Source organism: Kogia breviceps, chromosome 5 (assembly GCF_026419965.1).
Source record: "Kogia breviceps isolate mKogBre1 chromosome 5, mKogBre1 haplotype 1, whole genome shotgun sequence".
Classification (NCBI taxonomy): Eukaryota; Metazoa; Chordata; class Mammalia; order Artiodactyla; family Physeteridae; genus Kogia; species Kogia breviceps.
In genome coordinates, this window is record NC_081314.1 from 82,578,184 (window position 1) to 82,601,916 (window position 23,733).

Here is a 23,733-nt window from a genome sequence, read left to right on the forward strand (position 1 = left end):
CTGAGCTCACAGGGGCTGGGGGTCGGAAAAGTGATCCGGGAGCAAAAGGGCTCGTTAAGTTGGTGGCAGCTGGGTGGATGCAGAGCCAGGTGCGAGGGTCACTCTCGGCTAGCCCGCAGTGTCTTGCTCACCAGTTGCTCGCTCATCCCTTGCTCTCTCCCCCTATTACTACCCTGCGGCTGGATTCCGAACTACCTGAGGGGAAAGCGTAATGGAACAGAGCAACTACCATGCCTGAGGAGGCTGCAGGCTTCCTCCACCCACAGCAGCCGAGCTGGCTTCCCGCCCACCCCCTGCCCGGCCCGCGTCTCACCAGCCGCCAGGCGCAGGCCGCGGAGGCTCCCCATGGCCGCCAACTCCGCCGACCAACACAGTGCCCCAAAGCCGGCGGTGGCGCTGGTAAGCTCAAGGTCGCCTACCGCCGCGAACGGACGGACCCGAGCAGGACTCTGGGGCGGGGCTTGTGGGAGGTGAAGGCAGAGCGAACGCGTCAGGCGTGACATCCGGGCGATGGGCGGGGCCTGCTAGAAGCTTGGAGCGTGTAGGTCGTGCTTGGCGCTCAGACTGTGCGTGCAGCGTGCCCTGCCCAGCCCCACCTCTGTTGGCGCGGCGTCTTGGAAGCGGCCCTAAAAGTGCTCTCTTGGAGTCTTGGTTTCGAGGGCCTTTGCAATGTCCTTCTCTGCACCTAAGAAATTATCCGTTTAAAATAGAAGAAAAGTAATGTGCTTACCGTAGGACTTTTGTGACCTGTAGACCCCGAAATCACACTGCCTAGATAAACCAGTGATTCAGTACACTTTTTTTCAGTATTTTCAATGAATGTGTACATGCCTTTTTCAAAACTGCGTAATTGGGTTCTTAGTGACCAGTGGCCTTCATCTCTCAGGCTATCTGAGAAATTCACATGTATGCTTCCTATGTTGTTTTCTATTTGCCTATTTTTATAAAACTAAACATTTTATTATTTCCACACCTAAACACCTTATTCAACCCTTAATCCCCACTGCCATCAATGTCTTTTCTTGACATTTCTTGGTGGGCGCAAATTCTTGAAGAACAAAAGCCCCTCTGCTCAAAGGTCGGGACGAGAGGGTTAAGAAAAACCTCACTTCTACTTGAGAGTTCTTCCTCGAACCACCTTGTTGGTGCGACCAGGAAACTGTTTCCCTTTTTGTTAAGTAAATGGGATTGGAGTAAAACGATCCCTTCAAGTTCTGACATTCTTCGATCTATGCACCTGGGCCAGTTCCAGGAGGCCAAGTTAAAGGCACAGGAGTGAAAAGGATAGCGGCGTTACGGGTTTCCATGTGGGCACGGCTAAGGGGAAAAGACAAACCTTGAGCTCAGCTTTCTTGCTGAGATTCCTCTCAATATTTTTTGTTAGGCGGTGCCGCGGACACCTTTGCTTCGCGGTGATTGGCTCGCGGAGGGGGCCTCGTGTTTGTCCAATATGGCGGCGCCCAGTGGCGGTGTGAACTGTGAGGACTTCGCCGAGTTCCAGGTGACGGGGTTTTCCTCACGCGGCAGGCGTGCCCTTCCTTTTGTCCCCGGACCCTGTCCCCTACTCTGGCCTGGGAGGGAGTGCGGACGAGTTGTAGCAAAAGCGGATATTTCAAAACTCCTTTTTCGAGCCATTGGAGGTCATGGGGGCGCGGGCTTGGCCTTAGGGAGCGAGGCTGCTGCCTTGGGGTCATGGCTCTCCCTGCGCCTCCCAGGCCTTGAGTAACTGCACCCAGAAACTTAAGTGGATCCTCGGGGGCAAAACCGAGTCCGGCCGGGTGGGTAAGGATTGCAACAACCATTTAGCCATTCTCTGAACTCGGTTCTTAGTCTCTGTCATACCCCTCCTGTTTAAAGCTGAATATTTATAGGAGAGAAGAAAGTGAAGGAAAGCTTTTTTACTTGATAAAACAAAACAAAAAAATTGTACGAACTTCACTATTTTGATGGGTCAGAACGTTTGGAGGTTTGAAGGGTCGATTAATCCTAGTACCTGCGCTGGTGCTCTGCCTTCCCAAACATTAGAGAAAATGTAACATTTAAGAAAAAGGTTATGTCTTTTATATATTCAAACACCAGAGGTCTAGGGCTGATTATTAACCCACGAATTAAAGAACAGGGGGTCTGGATTTTGACAAAGTTGCTATGAAAGTTATCTGTTCCAATGTAAGCATAAGTGCTGCTGTCTTGATAAGAGTGTGGAATTTAAAAATAATGAAAAGTGTATTTTTAACTAAAGATAATGAAAAATCATTTCACGTATCACTGACCTCTCTAGTAAGCTTTGTGCTTGCATCCGTTTTTAGGGAGTGATATTCTTGAAGATAATCTCAACAGAGTGAATTATTTGACAAACATCATTTGGTCAAAGAAGTTTCTGTGGAGTCTTTCCAGCATTATATACACCCTTTTCACCACTTCAGCTGCGCAGATTAGATCAGCACAACAGCAGCAGACTTCAAATGTGATCAAAGTGCCTAACAAATACAAATATTTGTAAAAATCTTAAATAAGGTAGAAAAAAGACTGTTGGATTCTAAGGTTAACCAGCCCATTTGTGGTCTTGGTCTTGTCACGGTTAGTCCTGTGATTTAACTTGGGTTAATGAGCTCAGATAATTGAGCAATGATAGCCTTAAAGTTTATCTGAAAGAACCCTGGTTAGGGAGTTGGATGTTCTGGGTTTTAGTACTACTTCTGCCATTAACAGCTCTGGGACCTTGAGCTAATCACCTGACCCCTTCCATAATTAACTTTTGAATCTGTAAAATAAGATTATGTTAAATAACATGTAAAATGGTTCCATCTCTATAATTATTTAAATCTCTAAAACCAAATTTCAAAGGATCTCTTTGAGCTGTAGAAACACCCAACAGTGCTTAAAGAACACTTTCATTTTCTTTCGGCAGGTCAGTTGAGATGTAAGTGGGGCAAAAGCTTAACTGTCTTGCAGAGCCATTTTATTCACAGAGATAATGTAAATTAAAAAGTCATAAAATGAATCTCATTAGTGAAACCTGGAGAAGTTTTTAGATTGTTTCTCTAGGACTTTTCCAAATGTGTGATTTATAATGGAGAATATCCTGGGTTAAAAGTCAAAAGATCAGGTTTTCCAGAGCTGGCCTTGGCATATCATTTAACCTCATTGTGAATGAGTATAAGAACATTTGCCTCTACTGCTTCAGAGGCATACAAATGTAAAAAAAAATGTATTTGAAAATGTAAAATTTTAGTATAATATTTACATTTAAATGAATTTTGTAAAATTATAAACTAGTTAACTGGCACACTCACAAATTATTAATCAAAGTTTATGTTTTTAAGAGCTATGAAACCATTATATTTTGTATGTAGGTACCTTATATGTGAAAAGCACTGCACTGAATACTGTGGAAGAGAAACAGAAAATTGTATACTTTTTATTATAAAGATTTAGGTACTTTTTCCCCAGAATTTTATTATGAAGATGTTCAAACACTGTAGAAAGTTCAAAGAATTTTACAATGAATACTCATGTACCCACTGTGTAGGTTTTACAGTGATTCACTATATTTACTAAATCACATACCATCCCTCAATCTATCCATCAGTCAACCTTTTTTATTTTTAATTTTTGATGCATTTCAAAGTAAGTTGCTGCCTCATCACTGTGTCCTCATATGACCTCTTTGTGCACACAGAGGGAGAGAGATCTCTGGTGTCTCTTCCTCTTACAATGACACCAGTTCTGTGGGATTAGTGTCCCACCCTTATGACCTCATTTAACCTTAATTACCTCCCTAAAGACCCTGTCTCCCAAAACAGTCATACTGGGTGTTAGGGCTTCAACATACGAAATTGGGGGCAGGAGGGGGGCTGAGGGGGGACACTGTTCAGTCCATAACAGAAATCTGCTAGGTATCAGGCACTTGGAGAGACTGAGTGGACAGGATATAAAACAAGGAACTCAAGCAGGGATATAAAACGTGTAGAGGATATTTAGAATATGAACATAATGCTGTAACAGTTCAGAGAGAATTAAGTCAATAGATGGTAATTGAGCTGTACCTGAGGTGGACAGAACCAGGGGAATTCTAGGTAGAAGGAATAGTATATAGGCAGAAAGTTTTACATATTGGGGGGGAAGTAGCAAATTGCTGGAATTCAGAATTTGCACAGGTGCACATTAGGATTACACAAAAGATTGGAACCAGGTTATGAAAGGCCTTGAATGCCAAGTGTGAGGTTAAGGAGTCTGAGCAGAGGGGGTGAATTGATCAAAGAGATGTTTTAGGAAGATTTATTACCACGCCCACAGTCTTTGTTAGTGCCCTATCATTTTTGCAATTAGCTTTGCTGTAGTTCTTCTTATCTTCAGTCATTCCTTTCTCTAATATATCTCCCCTTCAATCTAACCTCCATAATGCTATGGCTTCATACTGTTATCTTCTAAATTTTAGAATCTGAACCTTGCATCTAATTTCAGGATTATAGGACTAAGTCTAAACTACTTAACATGGCATACAAGTCCTTTTAAAATCTAATCCCAAAGTGCCTCTGCTTAGTTAACTCTCACCACTGCCCGTATTCATACATACTTTTCTCTCCCCAACCCCTGCCACTTCCAATATACATTTGAACTCTGCTGTCCAGCCAGATAGGCCTACTTTTCCCTGAACACATGATGTTTTGTCATTTCTGTGTGCTTTTTTTTCCACTTAACACCCTGAAATCCCTTCTTCCTGACTCTGTCTGAGACCCAGTTCATATATCACCTGAGCAAAATCAACTAAGTATTCCTAGAATGTTTAAGTCTTAGTATTTCTGGTAAGAATATTTATTTATTTACACACAATTGATTTTGAGTTGTTTGGTAATTAGGTACAGACTAAATAGACTATTTTCTAGCATCAGTGATGGTATCTTTTGCAGCATACCTAGCAGCTTCCCTGTTCCCTTGCCTGGGAGTGCAGAGGACCTCACAGGACTCTGGCAGTTGCAGGCAAGTCTGTATTTCTGGCTTGGGGGAAGCACAGTGTGAGCATTGTTATAAAAATGGAGTTTGAGGAGCCAGAAAGAGCACCATGTGAATGGGATCTACTTCTGGGTACCTTCAGGCAGAGTGAGGAGAAGAAAGGTTAAGAAATTTCAGACCATTCTGTGGAGTACATTTTAATTTTACTGTCAAGTAATAGACCTTTTACCACCACCCCTCCCATGTACTCTAAAGGCTTCCCAAAATAATAAAAAGAATTTATCTAAGTAACTTTAGGAATAGAGTATAGTATAATTGCAGGGGCAGTAGAAAATTTTCTCCACCCCTCCCTGCTGCTAGATATGGTCAGGACTTCAGTACTGAAATTGCCTTCCAAGAGGGTGAGATTTTCATCCCACAATTAAAGGTAATACATAAAATGCAATTCCAAGGTAAGTGCCTGAATAACTTTAAAGGGTTAGCCTAAAGTTAGAGATTCATAATATATCAGAATTTCTTGTTGTTTTGAGGAGAGTGAAAGGAGAAGCTGGAGGCATTACAAAGTTTGGAGAGTTATCTTCTGCTGTTCTTTGACACTTAGAAGCTAATTAGGGTTCCAGCTCCTATACAAAGATGTAGTCTTCAGAGAGCCACTGAACTGTGTATATTTCTGTATTATCTCTGTGGACTTGTGTTGCACTTTGTTGTATGCTATCTGCTCAGGGGTGTTGTCTTTATATTTTCTTGGTGAATTTGTGAGAGAGGGTATGCCATTGGAACTAAGTATCAGGTAGGTAGTTAGTAATTCCTTATGAATGTTACATATAGTTTAATGGCAACAGTTATGTGCCAGCATTAACCTCATCTGCTCTCAGTCTGTGAGGGTACCTAAGCTTTTCTCTAGACCCCCCTTGGAGTTGCCTTAAGAGCCCTGGCACCTTTTGTACTGTAAAGAAATTTATGCCTAGTGAGGCAGTTTATAGTTCTTTTTCTTCTGCTTTTGCAGTTTTGAAAGAAATTCCTTCCTGAGCCTTACCCCTTTTTCCCCCTTATCTTTAGCTTTCCTAGCATCTTTTCTGTGATATTTAAAAGTAGCTTGCAGTTCTCAGCAATTCCTGAACAAGTGCACTATCAGTTTGTCATTATATTATCTCAAATTCAACACTGCCCAGTAGAGCTTTCTGGGATGGTGGAAATTTGTGCTGTCCAATATGGTAGCCACTAGCAATATGTGGCTCTTGAGCACTTGAAATGTAGCTTGTGCAATTGAAAAATTTTGATTAAAATAACCTCATTTTATTTAGAGGTTAGATTAGATAGAGGTTATTTAGATAGCTGGTGTCTTTCATATTAAAAGCCAATTCTAGGTCATACATTGATGATTCTTTAGCACACAGAGAACACATACATTTGAAAATTCACATTTGTAAGACTGAAATTGTTTGATTTATTACCTAGTTGATGCCAATAAATTCCCATTGCTGTAAGGAACTTAACAGTATGTCCAAATTGTTTTGTTGGAGGGAAAGTTGGCTGTATTGCTAATGATCAGATTCAAAACTAGTTAAAGTTCAAAGCAAATCAAAACTCTAGGAAATGATACAATCTTTCACCTGCATCAGTCTCCTAACTAACCTCTTTGCATCTACTCTTGTTTCTCTCTAATCCATTTTCCACACTTTAATTCTTTAACTTAGGCAATCATTTCAGAATACAGATCAGATCATGTAACTCCACTGTATTTAAACACTTCATTGGTTCCCTATTGCTTTCAGGAAAAAGGCTAAAATCCTATAACATGATCTGTAACGGTGGACCTCATTTTACACCATGCTTTCTCTTATTCTCCGTACTTAAGCCACATTAACTTTTCAGTCCATTAAACACTCTATTTAAATGACTCTTGTGAAATCACCCATAGTTTCCATCTTGCTAAATCTAAAAAGTTAATTTCTGTCCAGATCTTTATTGACTTCCTAGTAACATTCAACAGAGTTGACCGTTTCCTCCTTGAAACCTTTCTTCTTCTGACTTCTGTGACATCTCAGTCTTTCTCCTGTAGTTTTAGATGCTAGAGTTCCTTCTTGATCGTTAACCCCCTTTATTCCCTACAGTCTCCCTCAGTGATCTCTTCTTGTTTCATGGCTTCAAAAACATAAATTTGGGGAATTCCCTGGCGGTCCAGTTGTTGGGACTCCAAGCTCTCACTGCTGAGGGCCCAGGTTCAATCCCTGATCAGGGAACTAAGATCCCACAAGCTGTGCAGCATAAATGAATGAATGAATGAATGAATGAATAAATAAATGAAATTTGTTAATATAAATTCAGCCCAGTTCAGTGTCAGACTGATATATTCAACTTTCTGTTTAACTTTTTACTCATATCTAACAGGCATCTCAAACTTCACGTCCAAAGCAGAATTTAAAAAAAAAACTTTTTATTATGCAAAGTTTCAAATTTCACAAAAGGAGAGAGAGTACCACAAATCCCTGTGTACTCATCTTTCAGTTCCAACAATCAGTTCATGGCCACTCTTGTTTCATTTATATACTACCATTTTCCCCATCCTAACCAGATTATTTTGAAGCACATCCCAGGTAGATCTTTTGTTCTGTAAATATTTCAGTCTTTATTTCTAAAAGATTACAATTTTAAATAATACCAGTGTCACAAACAATTAACAATAATCCTAAATGTAAAATAACCTGTGAGTCAGAATAAGATCTTGATCTTCCCACTCCTTCCAAATCTTTTCCTCTCCCAGTCTCTCCCCACCATTAATTAATGACTCTACCATCCATTCAGTTGCTCAGGTCTCAATCCTAAACGTCATTCCGTTTTCTTTTCTCATCCCCCAACACCAATTCATCAGCAAGTCCTATCAGCTCTCTCTTCAAAATACATCCTGAATCCAACTTCTCCCTGATTCCACTGCTACCTCTTCTTTGTCTCTCGCTTAGACCACCAGAGTAGTCTGCTGAATGATCACCCTGTTTCCATTCTCCACACAGCAGTTGAAGTTATCTTTTAAAAAATTAATCATTATATCATTCCCTTGCCTGAAACCCTGTTTCCTTTAGGAAAAAAACCTTAATTGTTTTTGTTGTCTCTACTGTCCTTTATTTTCTCCTCAACTCTGATCTCACCTAATACCACTCTTTCCTTTATTCACTTCCAGCCCACTTGCCTTCTTTTAGTTCTTCAAACATCCCCAAGTTTGTTCTTGCCTCTTAATTTTTGACTTGTTCCCCCAGATGTCCTTTTAGTTGGCTTATTTATATCATTCAGATCTCAGCTCAAATGTTATGTCCTGGAGAGGCCTTCCTTGATCTCCCTATCTAAAGTATTAACCCCTCAGCCCCACCTAGTCATTCTTCATCCCATTACCAGTTTTCTTTTTTGTAGTACTTTTCAGTACTGAAATTATCTCATTTATTGGGGTACTTGTTTATTGTCTCTCACCCTCTGAGAATTTTGCTCCATAAGAGCAAGGGCCTTTTCTATTTTATTCACCATTATAGCCCTGGTGTTTAGAATGGTGCCTAACCATTAGACATTAATAAGTATTTTTTGAATGAAGAGTGAGTTAATGAATCAACTCTGTGATCTCTCTAATTGCTGCCTATGTTTAAAGAAGAAAGATTGCTGAGGACTCTCGGTAAAGGAAAGCTTTATCTAAAAGGTATAATGTAAACCTTGGCCTCAGAATCAGTTCGATTTAGATAGAGGGAAAGACGAGAGAGATTTTAAAGTTTTTTTTGTTTTTGTTTTAATAGGCAAGCTGTAGGAGGTAAAGTTGGCAAGGAAGGTCCCTGTTTGCTACTTACCTATTTTTTGACTCTAAATAGTATTGCCGCTGTTTGTTTGAAATTTGCCACTTACTGACATTATATATCCTCTACTGTACATAAAACATTATTTAAAGTGGTGGTTGCTTAGTGAATATGTTAAGATTATCCCCTAAGAATTCCAGTTTACAGAGGATCTTGATACTATTGACAAAAATAGAAAGGTACAAGAAGAGGGGATAAGATAGTGAAGTTGGTTTTAGATCTGATGTTTGCCTGTGTTTTTGTTGTTGTTGTTTGTTTGGGTTTTTTTTTGTGGTATGCGGGCCTCTCACTGTTGTGGCCTCTCCCGTTGCGGAGCACAGGCTCCGGATACGCAGGCTCAGCGGCCATGGCTCACGGGCCCAGCCGCTCCGCGGCATGTGGGATCTTCCCAGACCGGGGCACGAACCCATGTCCCCTGCATCATCAGGCGGACTCTCAACCACTGCGCCACCAGGGAAGACCTGCCTGTTTTTATTAGTCTAAATTATGAGCCTTTTACAAGCTGTTTTACTTCTAGATTGGGTTCTAGAAAAGGGCATTAAATTACTAATTAAAGATTAATAGCCTGATAGGAATAGAATCTAGGCTGCAGACAGACTGAATGGCCTAAATGGTTATTATAATTGGAAATGCCTAGCTGTTAATTATGAGGGAAATGGTCAAATAAGTTGTGATACCTCTACAGAATAGAATATTTATGCACCTATTAAAAATGTCTTCAAGGCAACAAGGGCAGAATGCTCATAATTCCATAAAGTAAAACTTTTAAATGTTATACAGTACCTCAATTTGATAAAAATATTTGCAGATATGTATAGAAAAAACTGAACACAACATTGTAAAGCAACCATACTCCAATAAAAATTAATTTTAAAGGAACACAAAGGGATATCTTATTAATAATGGTTAACTATGGATGATTCTATTTTCTTTAAATTTTTCCTAATTTTTCCAAAATGATTGTGTAATACTTTAATCATAATAAAAGTTTATTTTAACAAATGGATGATACAGCATAGGGAATATAGCCAATATTTTATAATAACTTTAAATTTGGTATAGTCTATAAAAATACTGAATCATTACATTGTATGTTTGAAATTAATATAATATTGTAAATCAATTATAATTCAATAAAAAAGAATAAACTAACTTATTCACAATCATATGATTAAATAATGTATGCAAATTGCACTCCTGCCAATTTTCAGATTAAAAGCTGTCATTTTTAATATGATCCAAAAAATGGATGAAAAGAATAAAGAAGTTGATTTCAGTGCTTGAAAGGATATAGATTAACGTCTGCACATTAATCACTGCTGATAGTTTCTTGTGTATCTTTCTAGAAAATTTCTGTCTAGCACCACACTTTAGAATGATAGACAAAGAGGGAACAGAGCAAGCAATGATGCTGGATTGTTTTGGACAAGTTGAGATAATAAAATTCAGTTGAATCCTTTATTGGCTGTATGCTGGAGATGGAAAGAACACAGTGTTCGCTAAGCACCGTGCCAGCACATGGGGTTTACAAATGAATGAAACGATCTTTACACTTAAGATGATCACAGTGGGACCAAGGAAAGAGTTGTGCCAATCGTTAGAATTACTATTACATAACCTACCTCTCATTCTTGTAAAAAAGATTTTTCTGTGGTTGCACTATATATAGTATGGTTTCCCTGCTCCTAATTCACAGGGTTGTAACATATCCAAGAGCTTTATTTATTTATTTATTTTTGCTTAAATGGTCTTTTTTTAACCACTTAACTTTCCATTCAAGTTACTATTCTTTTATTTTAAATATATATAGGAATTACTCAAGGTGATGAGGACGATTGATGACAGAATAGTACATGAATTAAACACTACGGTTCCAACAGCTTCCTTTGCAGGGAAAATTGATGCCAGCCAAACCTGTAAACAACTTTATGAGTCTGTAAGTGTATCTTTTGAGTCTTTTGTGCTTCCTTTATGCCTTTCTCTGTAGGCAAAATAAGAAAACAATTGACATAGAATTAAACTGTGGATACAAGAATGGAATCTTCATGTTTTCTTGCCCACACCTAAGGGTGTATATAAGTTTTGATCCGGTTTCTACAAACTAAAGAAAATGTGTGATCTTAAGCACAAGTCTGGGAAGAGACAGTTCTAAGGAATGAAAGCAGCCGTTTTTTGACCCCCTCCTGAGCAGCCTTTAACTTAAGGAAAGCTTATGCCTCAAGGAATGAAGGAGAAAGTGAAACTGTCAAGTACAGTAAAACAGTGAAACAAGAGCAGGGTCTTTGAATGGATCAATCTTAAGAAGCTAGACACCTGATTTAAGGAAGAATTAAAACCCTTCACACTTTTTATCAATATATCTTCTATCTTCCCTCATTCATCAGGAAGGGGAAAAGAAGTATTTGACAGGAGAGAAGGGAAAGCCATAGATAAATTGTCCTTTTCTGAGGCTTTGGTTTCTCAAGTATATATTTTTTCATTGCCTCTTAAAGATCCCCTTTATTTCTCTTTTTTAATTTCTAAAAGTGAAAGGAAATAACAATGTAGCTAAGCATTTTTTATAGCTTACTTCTATTTTTTTCATTAATTTGGAAGCTGATGTTCAAATGACATTTGCTTTTTTAGGCTCTACCACAGGATTACTGTATTACTTAAAATCTAGAGTCCATTTCTCAATTATGAAAAAAAATCGGTTTTGATAAACTTATTCATATCACTTAAATTCAAAGCATTAACTGCTGATATTTTTTTCTGCTTTTATGTGAAAGTATGTTACCTTGTTGAGTGGTCAGGTAATTCTTGTGGCTTCATAAAATTGCAAGGATGGGGGCTTTAAGGAGTAGACTCCAGTATTGGGAGTAGAGAGCATGGGTCCAAGGCCTAATTTATTATGAGGTTGTTCGACATTTCACTTAGTTTCTTTGGGTAGCTCTGTCTAAAGAACTATTGATAGAAGTTTATAATGGCTTTAGTGATCCACCTCACTACCCGTATATATATATATAATCTCTATAATCTATTCATTTGTTTCCGTTTAGAATCTTTTTATTAACCTAGAGGTTTATAGTATACTGATTAACAACATGGATTCCAGATCTAGATTAAATTTCACCTCTGCTACTTCCTAGCTGGGTGACCTTGAAATAACCTCTGAGTCAGTTTCCGTATTTGTAAAATAGTATCAGAAAAGTATACCGTCAATTGTTAGAGGATTAAATGAGTTAATATAAAGTGCTTACTGTACTGTTTACATACAAATGCTTGCTGCTTCTCTTATTGTTGTTATTATTTCTTATTCCTTTGTTGAACCAGGATAAACTGGCATGCTAAATTTGGAACCTTTCTGTTTTAGATATTCTTGTGTATGTGTTTGGGTTTTTCTCCATCTGTATTCTAGAGGGGTCTAGCAACATGAACGTATGTAAAGGATTATTTATCAAGTAGGTCTGTTCCAGAGGTCGAGCCTGCACTAGAGTACCCATGCTAACAAGTACCACTGAGTTCCCTTAGATATTGTCTCAGTTAAGAAGTGGAACTCTGACATGTCCAAGTTGTTTACGGTCACCCTGACTGTCTTTAGTCCCTGACCCTTCCTTTTATAGTCGATGAAGGAAGATTTGCACTCTCTAATGATAATACTTCTTCATAGGAGAAGATCAGCAAAGTTATTATAAAGCACTGATTTTAGAAATTCCAAATCTTAAAAGTATAGTCTTAGTAAAAATGAAATAATTTCAGTAAGATTCTCTTATTAGACTATATTCCCTCAATATATGAAGTTTTCCTAGCTTTACATTGTTTATTGTTTAGTTTCAAGATAAACATAAAAATCAGTATTGAACAGTTAAAAAGTCTATGAACTTAGAACAGTACTTTACAAATGCAAAACTTACCGGTGTCATAATGATTGATTTAGAGTAATTCTCAAAGCTGTCTCTTTAATATAATGAACTTTTGGACTATATGTTTAAAAAGTATGCTTCTTACATCCTTTTGTGAGAAGTTCTGGAGGAAGATTTAAAACACACAAGAAATGCCATGACAAAAACTTATTAACTTTTTTTGCAATTGAGGTATAGTTGATGTACAATATTGTGTAAGTTTCAGGTGTACAACATATTGATTCACAATATTTAAGTGTTTTGCTTTTAATGATAATTAAACTAAGGGTTGTTGTTAGGATTCTAAAATGATGTTTGGGAAATTAGAATTTAGAGTTAATTTAGAATCAACCTTTGTTCTAGAAAGAAAAACACCAAAAAACTATAATCAGGAAAATGACATTCTGTTTCCCTTAAAGGCAAAAAGCATTATTTTAAAATAATGATTAAAAGGTAGTAAGTGAAAATTTCAGGCTAAAAGAAGTTCTCGAAGTTGTGGTAAAATAAAACTGGGAAGTCCTAGGTATACCCCCTTTAGCCTAGTTTTGAATCATTCTCCTGCCCCACCCCAAGTGTCTTCATTTCAAAATTGCTTACCTCAAATCAAAGGAAGTATGGTTATGATATGGTTATAGTTCAGGATTTTTCTCATCTAACCGAACTTTTACTTTACTGAGTTTCTGAATTTTATCTCAGTTCCTTTAATAAGCACTTTATGTATCAGAAATAATTCTCTTATGACTAAATCCTCAAGCATCTGATACTAATGAGCTAATAAGCCTGGTTTCGTGTTATATTTTTCTCTGGTAGGCTTATGTCACGCCATCTGTTACTAGTTATCAAGCGTCCTCATTTCTTTGACATATATGTACAGAAAGAAGTCCATGCATATTCCTCTTGCATATGCTCTTAGTTTTGAATTTTATTGAAGGATGGTCATGAAAACAGACCACAATAATTGATAATATTGAGTAAAAGGTGATTTGCCCAGTAATTCCTGTTCACGTAGGAGTGGGTTCTGAAGGAAAAGTAAGCAGATGAGGGTAGGAGGGTAGTCTGCATCTAGAAATGTATCCACAGGGAAGGGGCCAAGCTAAAGAGGGGAATGATGGAGGAAAGCCCAACCAAGGAAGGTAACTGTGTGGAGAGAGACCAAAAGAAAGATACTGAACATTGTAATAAAATGTACAAACTTTGAAATTGATTTTAAAATGCAGATAGAAAACTGAGAATATTGTGATAGACTTCTAGTTGGTACTAATGCTGTTTCACTAATTGCTGGGGGGTTAGACAAAATATCAAAGTAATTAAATAGCATCTGGCATCTGAGCAATGTATTGAGTCATGTTGCCTCTAAATTTTACAGGTGGAAAGGATATTAATGATAATTTACTCATAATCCATAATTTTCCAAAAGAAGAAACTGAAGCCTGTAACAGAAGCAGCATATTAGCTAATAAATATGGGCCTTGAGGCTGTCCTTGTGAACCCGAAATGTTACAATGAAAAAAATTAGCATATTAGAGAAATATACTATAGGTGTGATTAACATCTGTTAGGAAATTCCCTCCCTTCACATAGGTACAACTTTTGACTTATGGAATTTTAGTATTCCCCTCTAGAAATATAAAGGTTTATTCTTTCCTGGTGTGTATTAGACCTGTAGTTCTCAACCACAGGGTCCCAATATGACCATTTCAGAGCTGTATTTCAAATAACGTATGAGGAATGCTTATAGAATGGTTGTTAGTCCCATATTTTATATAAAATATATATAATGGGTTATTTCTATACAGCCATCACTAGCATAGCATTGGGATATTCCCCCTTAAGAGGGAAGAAGGAATGATAGAATGTGATTAAATGGAGCAAACCCACACTTAAATTTTAGTTGGAGGTGAACCACTGTTATTATGCACCATTAATTATAATGACGATTGCATATTATTTTAGTATTTTGCTCTATCTCCACCCCAAGTTTTGGGGGTATCTTCAGAATTTGGCTATGATCATGGGAGTATGTTTGAATTGAAACATGACTGTCATAATTAGTGAAACAAGGCAGAAAATAGATGCAAATTATTGTATTGGATTTGTTACATTAAGATGAAGGCTAATAAACAATTGCTCTGTTGGGCATCCTTACTCTCCGTCAGTACACGCAATTGATGGAATCAGTGACCTCCACTTCATGTACAATTTTTCCTTGTTAGTACTTAAAGTTTAAAATCTTGAAAAGGGTTCTGTCTGACATAGGTAAACGTAGCATTCTTTGTTTTTCTTTATTGTAACTAAGAGCTTCTCTATATCACTTACTTTATAATTTTTTGCACTGTTGACAACATGAGGCTGAAGAAAAAATGAAAGGACAAAAAGAGAAGAGCAATAGGAAGTGGCCCAGAAGGTGTGTGAGGGTGGGTGTAGGGTAGAGGAACACACAGATGCAAGAATGGGAGAGAAAGGAGTGTAGGGAGAAGGAGGCTGAGATGAAAAGCCCAGCACGAGGAGTGCAGGAAGAGGAGCAGGGAGGCCTGGGAGCCTAGTGAGGAAGAAGACAACCCAACCTCTTCACTTTCACGCTCACAGCTGCTGCCTTTGAGCTGGTTCATTCAGCACAATCTTCTCTTCCATATATTCAGTTTTTAAAAACTGTTTTAGAAAGTATTACATTTCTGTAGCCTAAAATTTTTTTTTTAAAACACTGAAATATGACAAATTGGTGTGATTTTTTTTTTTTTTCTCATTTCCTTCTTTTGTTCTTTTAGTTGATGGCGGCTCATGCCAGTAGGGACCGAGTCATAAAAAACTGTATAGCTCAGACCTCATCAGTAGTAAAACAGCTCCGAGAAGAGAGAGAAAAGAATTCGGACAATTTAACATTATTAAAGCAACTTAGAAAAGAACAGACAAAGGTAAGTTGAACAGGGTTTACATTTCTGAGGCAAGGTTTCCAAACTTAGCCTTCAAAATAAAGGCAGTTTTTAATATGAAAAATTCAGAGTAAGATGTTTATTACTTAAAACAAAATGATCAGGAGATTAGTACTTCATTTTTAATGGGCTTTATTTTATTACATTTCAATACTAATTGGTAAATTAATGTGCATTTCATGAACATATGGAATGTAACAAGCTTTAGCTAAAGGAAGCATGTAATCATGTTATTTCCATTCCTTTATATATTCCACAGTTAAAGATACAAGGATTAATATAGACCAACACCACATCAAAAAATCTAGGGGAAATCACATCTGTATGTTTTGAGGCTTGACTTGAGAAGAAACGTTTTTTAAATATATTTAAATTTTGAAAATATTTACCTCTGGTTTCAGCTGTAGAAATCTGCTGAAATGTAATATAGATATTTAACTTCAGGATATTACCCTCTTCCGCCATAAAAATATAGTACTATTTAAATATAACCAGGGCCACCAGAGCCTCATTATGTTTATTTCTTTGCTGTGGAGAGGGTGGTATGGGTCTTTGACTCTTTTCAGACTCTCCTTTGTTTCCACTTCATCTCCCATGCCTGCCATTTTCCCTTTTAGGAGAACACCAAGTGTCCACTGAGTGTTATGTCAGAGCAAGCTTTATTTTCCCAAAGTCAGCCGTCATGTAGATGGCGTGTGGACCTCAGAGTAGAGTTAATGAAGCAGAGCTATTTCTTTATAGCCCTTAAACGTGACAGGTCAAGAAAACAGTTGAAATGTGTGCCATATTTTATTTTGTGGACTGCATTGCTGTCTTTTGAGGAGGGTGGGGGTGGGAGGGGGCCTTCAGGGGTAACTTTTTATTCTGATACAATTTCAAACTTACAGAAAAGTTGCACGAACAGTACAAGGAACTCCCATATACCCTTTACCTATATTCACCTATTGTTTACATTTTGCTCCACCTGCTTTACAGTTCATTCTCTCTACTCTTCTTTCCCCCTCCATCCTTCCCTCCCTCTTTCCCTGTCTTCCTCCCCCTCCCCCATACACATTTTTTTTCCTTTACCATTTTGAGAATATGTTGGGCACATTATACTCCTTTACCCCTACATATGTTGGTTATTTCCTAAGAACAAGGGCTTTTTCTTACATGACCACTGTATAATGATCAAAATCATGTCTGTATTTTAAGATGGCGTAATAGGTGACTTACTGATCCTTACATGTCAGTTGACTGAAAATCCAGTGTGAGATGGAATCATGTTTTCATACTGACAATTTGTGAAGTTTGCTCTTTGTTTAGTAGATGCAGCCAAACTTTGAAAAAGGGATCTTGCTGTCTCTCTCAAGCCTTTGTTCTTTTGCTGCACACAGTTGTGCACTTTCTTAGTCATCCCACTGAGGCAGTGTGTCTCACTGGATACAGGATTCATCCACTGTCTTTGCTGTTCTCTTTGTTCATGACGACTGCTTCAGCCCTGTGTTCCACACCTGCTCATTCATCAGCCAGTGGTGGGTTCTTCAGACAGTGAACTTAGGCTATAATCGTCATCTTAGCCTACCCTCCATGTTGATGAAGGCTTATAGGTAAATTATAGAAAGCTGGTTAAGATCTAGGTTTTTTTGGATTTTGTATTTTAACAGGCTCTTGAAGTATTGACAAAGGAAAGTGCAGGGCAGGGCTGTTAAATCAGAAACTGAAACATCATTATTTGCAAATTAAGTCAGACAAAGAATAGAGTGACTCTTGTTAGCAGAGCGCAAAGTTCAAAAACCACTGAGTGTTTGGGAGTGATGTGTCACACAATTTTGTCTGCCCTCTGTTCTGCCATATGCCTTTAGAGCCCAGCACAATCACTGCAAGGACGAGTTTTAGAAACCAGCCAGTGAGTTATGGAAGGTAGTTTTCTGGCCTGTGATATTGCATAGGACTAGAGTAGAAGTTAACCATGAGTAGTATTTAAGCAAATAAGGAAACTTGATTTTTTTTTTTCAAGTTTGCTGTTAAGATTATAGAATCAGAAAGAGACAGCTCTTGGAGATGTTCCAGCTCTACCTCTTCACTTTCTATATATGGAAACAGACTTAGAGATACTGACATCCCCAGAGTCACAAGCTAGTAAGTGGTAGAACTGGGACTTTAACCCATCTCGTCTGACTCTAAATTCAGTCAGTGTTTTTACCTTAAGTTGTGACTAATAGTCAAATTCTGATTACTTAAGTGAACAATTTATTTACATAGAGTGATGCCAGTCTGAAAGTTCCCAGTTCTTTACCTGAATCCTTACCTCAGAAAAAGCACATTCCTTGCTGGAACTATATACCTGCTGTCACCCCTTAGCAGCCTTTGAGAGGAAGTTTACCTGTTTAAGATCCAGAGCCTCAAAAACAACCATCTCGGGACTTCCCTGGTGGCTCAGGGGTTAAGAATCTGCCTGCCAATGCAGAGGACACGGGTTCGAGCTCCTGGTCTGGGAAGATCCCACATGCCGCGGAGCAACTAAGCCCGTGCCAATGACGACCCAACACAGCCAAAAATAAATAAATAAAATAAATAAATTTATTTTTAAAAAAACAACAACCATCTCAAAGGTAGCATTTTGTTGTTGGCACTGAAATTGCATTAGAAGCTGGCTGTAATATCTGCGGTGTTCAAGAATGGAAAAAGCATGGATTGTAAAGGCAGACAGCTCTAAAGAAATAATCTCATCTACCACTTGGAGGTTTTGTAACCTTGTAAATTAATTGTTCTGAAACTTCTGATTTTCACTTTGTAAAATGGAATTGATACTTAGTAACTTCTTATATTTTCTTTGTTTGGTGAGGATTAAATTGTATAATATATGTAAGAGCTTGCATATTGACTGATAATGAAGTAGCAGTTTCTTTCCCTTTTGAGTCGCTGGGACTCCATATTTGTTATATTAATCCTCTTTACAATATCCCCCCAACCAGTGGTTTCCACGTTTTGTTTAACCAGTATTAAGGGAGTTGGGGGGATCTACAGTCTTATGTGGCAGTGCATTCTCTTTTTGGACAGTTGTAATTGTTCAGAGATTTTCTTACTTAGTGTGAAAATCTTTCTCCTTGTAACATGTGATTACTGATCCTTAATCTTCCCTCTGGATAAGTCTAAACCCATTGCTACACAACATCCCTTTAAATATTTGAGAGCAATTATGAATACTGTCTTAGTGGCCTGTTGTAACACTGTTCTTTAAAGTTGTTACTTCTTTGGCAGAAAGTCCAGGCTCTGACAGAGCAGTGAAGCTTTAATGATTTCTGGGTCGATATAACTGATTAAAATCTGAAACCAAGGTTGCTCTGATGTAAGCAGGTGGGCTTCCTCAGGCTTGTTACTACTCCACAGCACATCAGAAATGTAGTCCTTCCCCTTGTTCATGGTTTCAATCCTATATACTGGCCCATACTCTGACAGCAGTTTTGAGTCTACGAAGGGAGTTTACAAGGAGCGTTGGATCAATACCACATCCAGTCTTATTAGTGTTACATGCATATTTCTCAAACCTCCTGCCTGAGCTGTACTCCTAATTTATGGTTAGGTTCTTTGGTCTGGGTGCCTAACTCATGGTTGCCCAGAATCCCTCTGGCATTTTGTTCCCAAATCTCCCGGCCTGGGTCTTGACTTTGGCCTGAAGAAATCATCCTGCTGTTAACCTCTTGGCTGCCTCAACCTGAAGTTCATGCTTTTTTTCTCCTAATTTTCCTGAATATTTTCAGGTTCTCCTCCTGGAATTGGTTAGCTTCTTTCCTTTCAAGTCTCTCTGACCAGAGGCGACTAGGAGTATGATGGGTCCTACCATCTGGACCTGGCAATAGAATTGGCTACTTTTTTTTTTTTTTTTTTTTTTTTTTTTTTTTTTTTGCTGTATGCGGGCCTCTCAGTGTTGTAGCCACTCCACAGCATGTGGGATCCTCCTGGACCGGGGCACGAATCCGTGTCCCTGAATCGGCAGGCGGACTCTCAACCACTGCACCACCAGGGAAGCCCCTGGCTACTTTTTTGATGGAGTAATTAGGTTGGCAGTTAAAAAGAAAGTTAGAAAGACTATTTTTAGCCTCACACCTCTGGCTGTATGGTTAAGGTATTGGAAAACTCATCCCTTTCTGAACTACTTGAGCCTTATATATTCTTCTTCTCTGTTTTTCTTCCTGTTTCTTTTTTCTTTTATTCAAATCAGGTTGCCACCTCCTTGTCCTTTTTTTTTGTTCATCTGTGCTATCTTTGCAAATCTATATGGTAGGATCAATAACTAGAACTGGAGTTACTGAGTTCAAGGACATGTGAATTTACATTTTTGGTAAGTCTTACCAAATTGCTCTCCATAGGAGTTGCAACAATTTGTACTCCTACTAAAAATATATGTGAGTGTATCTTTCCCCATACCCTCACTAATACTAGGTTTTATCAGACATCAGATTTCTTCTATTAAAAATTTTTTTTGTCATATTATGGCTTAATTTACATTTCTTTATACATGAATAAAATTGTACTTTTTTTTTTTTTTTGCGGTACGCGGGCCTCTCACTGTTGTGGCCTCTCCCGTTGTGGAGCGCAGGCTCCAGACGCACAGGCTCAGCGTCCATGGCTCACGGGCCTAGCTGCTCCGCGGCACATGGGATCTTCCCGGACCGGGGCACGAACCCGTGTCCCCTGCATCGGCAGGCAGGCTCTCAACCACTGTGCCACCAGGGAAGCCCAAAATTGTACATTTTAAAAATAGGTTTATTGGCCATTCGTTTTACTTCTGTGAACTACCTGGGCATTTGAGATTTTTTTTTTTTTTTTTTTTTAAAGCTCTCAAGGTGATTATAATATGCAGCAAAGCTTGAGAGCTACGGCTTTATAATTAGCAACTGATTAAATATGAGGAGAACAGCTATGTCAAAGAAGGTTTTGAAATCTGGCCTAAGTATTACCATTAATAAAGAAAGCAGGAGCAGCAGCTGGTTTTGTTAGGAAAACATAGAGATGGGTTTTAGTTCTTTAATTTAAATTTTTGTAACTTCATTTTTGTTTTCCTTTCTTGCAGTTGAAATGGATGCAGTCAGAACTGAATGTTGAAGAAGTGGTAAATGACAGGAGCTGGAAGGTATAAAATAATGTTGGTTCTTGGAGAGAGCTGGGAGGGGAAGCAGAACTAGCAAAGGGAAACCAAGGGAGGGGGGAAGCAAAGAGTGCCTTGGGCACTTAAGAATAATAAAGATCCTTCACTTACAAGCAATTGAAGGCTTTAACTTTTTTGGGGGTGGGTTGTGGTTAGAATCCAAGTTAGAGCCATCTTACAAAAAGTAGCTTTACAGTCATATGGTAGAATTGCATGATCATCATGGGAACAGAATTGGAGACATTCTGTATGTTTCCTAATACTAATTATGGGCTATTTGATATTTAGAGTTATTAGTTGTTAACTTAGAACCTTCAGCCAGGTTATTTGTTCAAGTTAGCTTTTCTGAGCTCAGTTACTTTCCATAAATTTTCATATCATTATCTATCCTTCACAGTTGTTTGTTTTCTAACATATCTGATCATGAAACTTTGTATGTAGTTTTACTGGTATTTGATAATAGGGCTTTTTATGGCTCCTAGATTCACATGCTCCTTATTACCACCTACGTGGTTCTAATTAGTAATTAGATTGGGGCAACAGGATCCCAGGACTTTACATGTAGTTAAAAATAACAAAATTCTACACTATTGATACTATGTATAAAATAGATAACTAATGAGAACATACTGTATAGCACAGGAAACTCTACTCAATGCTCTGTGGTGACCTAAATGGGAAGGAAATCCAAAAAAGAGGGGATATATGTATATGTATAGCTGATTCACTTTGCTGTCCAGTAGAAACTAACACAACTTTGTAAAGCAACTGTAGTCCAATAAAACAAACAAACAAAAATTACAAAATTCCTACTTTAGTTTTCTGAAAAAGTATGTCTGCATGTCCTTGCTAAAACTTCAAAGATTTCCAACGGGCAAAATCTATTAAATCTGAAAGAATGAACTGAAAATTCTGTTTTACCCCTTGCAATTAACCAGTGGAATGGGCTGGATCCAGAGGGAGGTTATCTGAACCAAAAACTGGAGTGTACCAACTTGCAGAACCATGAAAAAACTGCAAAATACAAATCGATTTTCTTTGCTTTATCACATTTCTTTATCCTATCCTCTTTGCCGAGTTTTCTTATTTCTGCCCTTTCGACCTATTTGATAAGGTGTTTGCTCCTGGAAAGCACACACATTTCCCCCTTTATCAGACAAATGGAAGTATATTGTCTACACTTTTTTTTTTCCCTTAATATATCTTGGAGATCTTTTCAAATCAGAACATAAAGAGCTTCCTTATTCTTTTTTATGCTTGCTTATATCCCATTGAATGGATGTACCAAAATTTTTATTTGACATAGTCCCACATGACACGTAATAATAGAATGTTCTTTTAACTTTATGATATGTTATTTGTTTAGTTTTTAGGAAGCAAGATAAATAGAACAAAACATTATATAAATTTATACAGTTTAGCAAAAACTGGACTCCCTTCAAGTATATCTCCATGTGAGAAGGATCTGGCACTCACTTAGAAAAGCATGACAGATATCTAAATAAAATCTACATTATAAAAGGATTTTTAGAAAGCTTTATCTTAAAGTTAATTTAGATATTTTTGTCTAACTGTCCAAAATATGTCCAGAATATGGAACTAGCATATTTGTTAGTTTACCAAATAAGCTAGCTTGTGATGACTTTTTCCTTTAATAATTTAAATTTTATTAAAATATTAAAATTATCATATAAATAAATATCAAGGCCTTCTGAGCTCTTAGCATCTAGTAAGTCAGTTTGAACCAGTGAGGAAACACCTCTGTTTCCTAAACCTGTTGACCTGGGACAAAAAAGGTTATATCCACCTGACCCATGCCAAATTGAATTGAATTCCAGGCCTGATTTATACAGGATGACTCAGTGAGCTTTGTTTCTGTTCACATATCTTAGGTGTTTAATGAACGCTGCCGAATTCACTTCAAGCCTCCAAAGAATGAATAAAAAGATACTTTTTTTAAAAAAGGACCGGGTCATCTCATAAGAGTTACGCATGACAGACATCAACGTGGTGGGCTTCCCAGGAAGATTTCTGAGCCAACAGTCCAAGACCTTTTGTTGATTTCAGCCCCACTTACCCAAGACCTCGAGTATAAATAATTCTGATAATTATGGAGAAATCAACTGCTATTTTATACTGATTCTGTAAAAAAAAAAAAAAAAAAAAAAAAAATATTTTTTAACTATTAAAATAGTTTTCTGACTCAGTGTACATAATTATTTGATTGTTTTCCAAGTTGAGGCAGTAATTTCTTGTAAGAGAATTTAAATACAATTTCAGTATCTGATTTGATTTATATTGTACCTTTTTGAATTTTACAGATTTATTGGCATGAGCATAGACCTTTTTGGTCATTGATAGTTTTATCTCTTTATTTATCTCTTTAGGTTTATTTCTCTTAAGTTAAAGGGTAGTAATATAGGCTGGCTACTGTCCAAAGAAATTCTCTTAGTACCTTAACTTATCTCATTTTCATATGCAAAAACTAATGTTGGGTGGAAATATTTTCCTGGATAATGTTTCCGTGGACCATGAAAAGGAAGGCAAAGGAAAACAAATTCAGAAAATGGAAAAGTAGAGGAGGGCTTGCATAATGGTATTCTAGTACAGGATGATTGTATTCATTTTCTGTTGCTGCTTAACAAGTTTAGCAGCTTAAAATCACCCCTGTTTATTATTTTAGAGTTCTGTAGGTCAGAAGGCTAGGACTAGGACTGAGTTCTCTGCCTGGGGTCTCACAGGCTGAAATCAAGTTGTGGTCCAGACTGGGCTCTTGTCTGGAGTCTCCAGGGGAAGAATCTTCTTCCAGGCTCATTCAGATGGCAGAATTCAGATCCTTTTGGTGGTAAAACTGAAGTCCCTGTTAACTTGCTGCCTGTCATGGGCCACTCTTAAGTTCCTGAAAGTCACCCATATTTCTGGACACCATGGCCCCCTCCTTTTTCAAGCTAGCAACAGTGCATTGAATCCTCATTCTTGGAATCTGACTTCCTTTTCTGCTATAG

At 37.9% G+C, this 23,733-nt stretch overlaps 2 protein-coding genes across 10 annotated transcripts in view; one reads left to right on the forward strand and one right to left on the reverse strand.

Moving 5' to 3' along the window:
• FAM162A (family with sequence similarity 162 member A) overlaps positions 1–520 on the reverse strand; it is a 43,628-nt gene extending 43,108 nt beyond the window's left edge. The window contains exon 1 of one of the 2 annotated variants that reach the window (XM_059064420.2): positions 314–520. In XM_059064420.2, the coding sequence (XP_058920403.2) occupies positions 314–503 (190 nt within the window). In that variant the 5' untranslated portion in view covers positions 504–520. The remainder of the gene's footprint in view (positions 1–313) is intronic. The other variant, XM_067034461.1, reaches the window with a different exon arrangement.
• A 912-nt stretch (positions 521–1,432) lies between these two features.
• Positions 1,433–22,930, forward strand: MIX23 (mitochondrial matrix import factor 23). Of its 8 annotated transcripts, XM_067035349.1 has the most exons (7): positions 1,437–1,501; positions 2,307–2,577; positions 4,911–4,980; positions 10,597–10,722; positions 15,433–15,579; positions 20,654–20,713; positions 22,621–22,930. In XM_067035349.1, the coding sequence occupies exons 4-7, from the start codon at positions 10,612–10,614 to the stop codon at positions 22,669–22,671; spliced, it is 369 nt and encodes a 122-aa protein (XP_066891450.1). In that variant the 5' UTR covers positions 1,437–1,501; positions 2,307–2,577; positions 4,911–4,980; positions 10,597–10,611; the 3' UTR covers positions 22,672–22,930. The 8 variants fall into 8 exon arrangements, with proteins under 8 accessions (XP_058920405.1, XP_066891450.1, XP_066891449.1 ...); XM_059064422.2 differs by lacking the exon at positions 4,911–4,980 and having other exon boundaries at positions 1,433–1,501; positions 2,307–2,514; XM_067035348.1 differs by lacking the exon at positions 4,911–4,980.
• Positions 22,931–23,733: the final 803 nt, after the last annotated feature.

Excerpts from the sequence above, each read along its gene's own strand:
- MIX23 (XM_059064421.2), top strand. The coding sequence starts at position 1,451 with ATGGCGGCGCCCAGTGGCGGTGTGAACTGTGAGGACTTCGCCGAGTTC. Across the intron at positions 1,502-10,596 it reads AGGACTTCGCCGAGTTCCAG|GAATTACTCAAGGTGATGAG; the intron begins GTGACGGGGTTT and ends AAATATATATAG. Across the intron at positions 20,714-22,620 it reads TAAATGACAGGAGCTGGAAG|GTGTTTAATGAACGCTGCCG; the intron begins GTATAAAATAAT and ends CACATATCTTAG.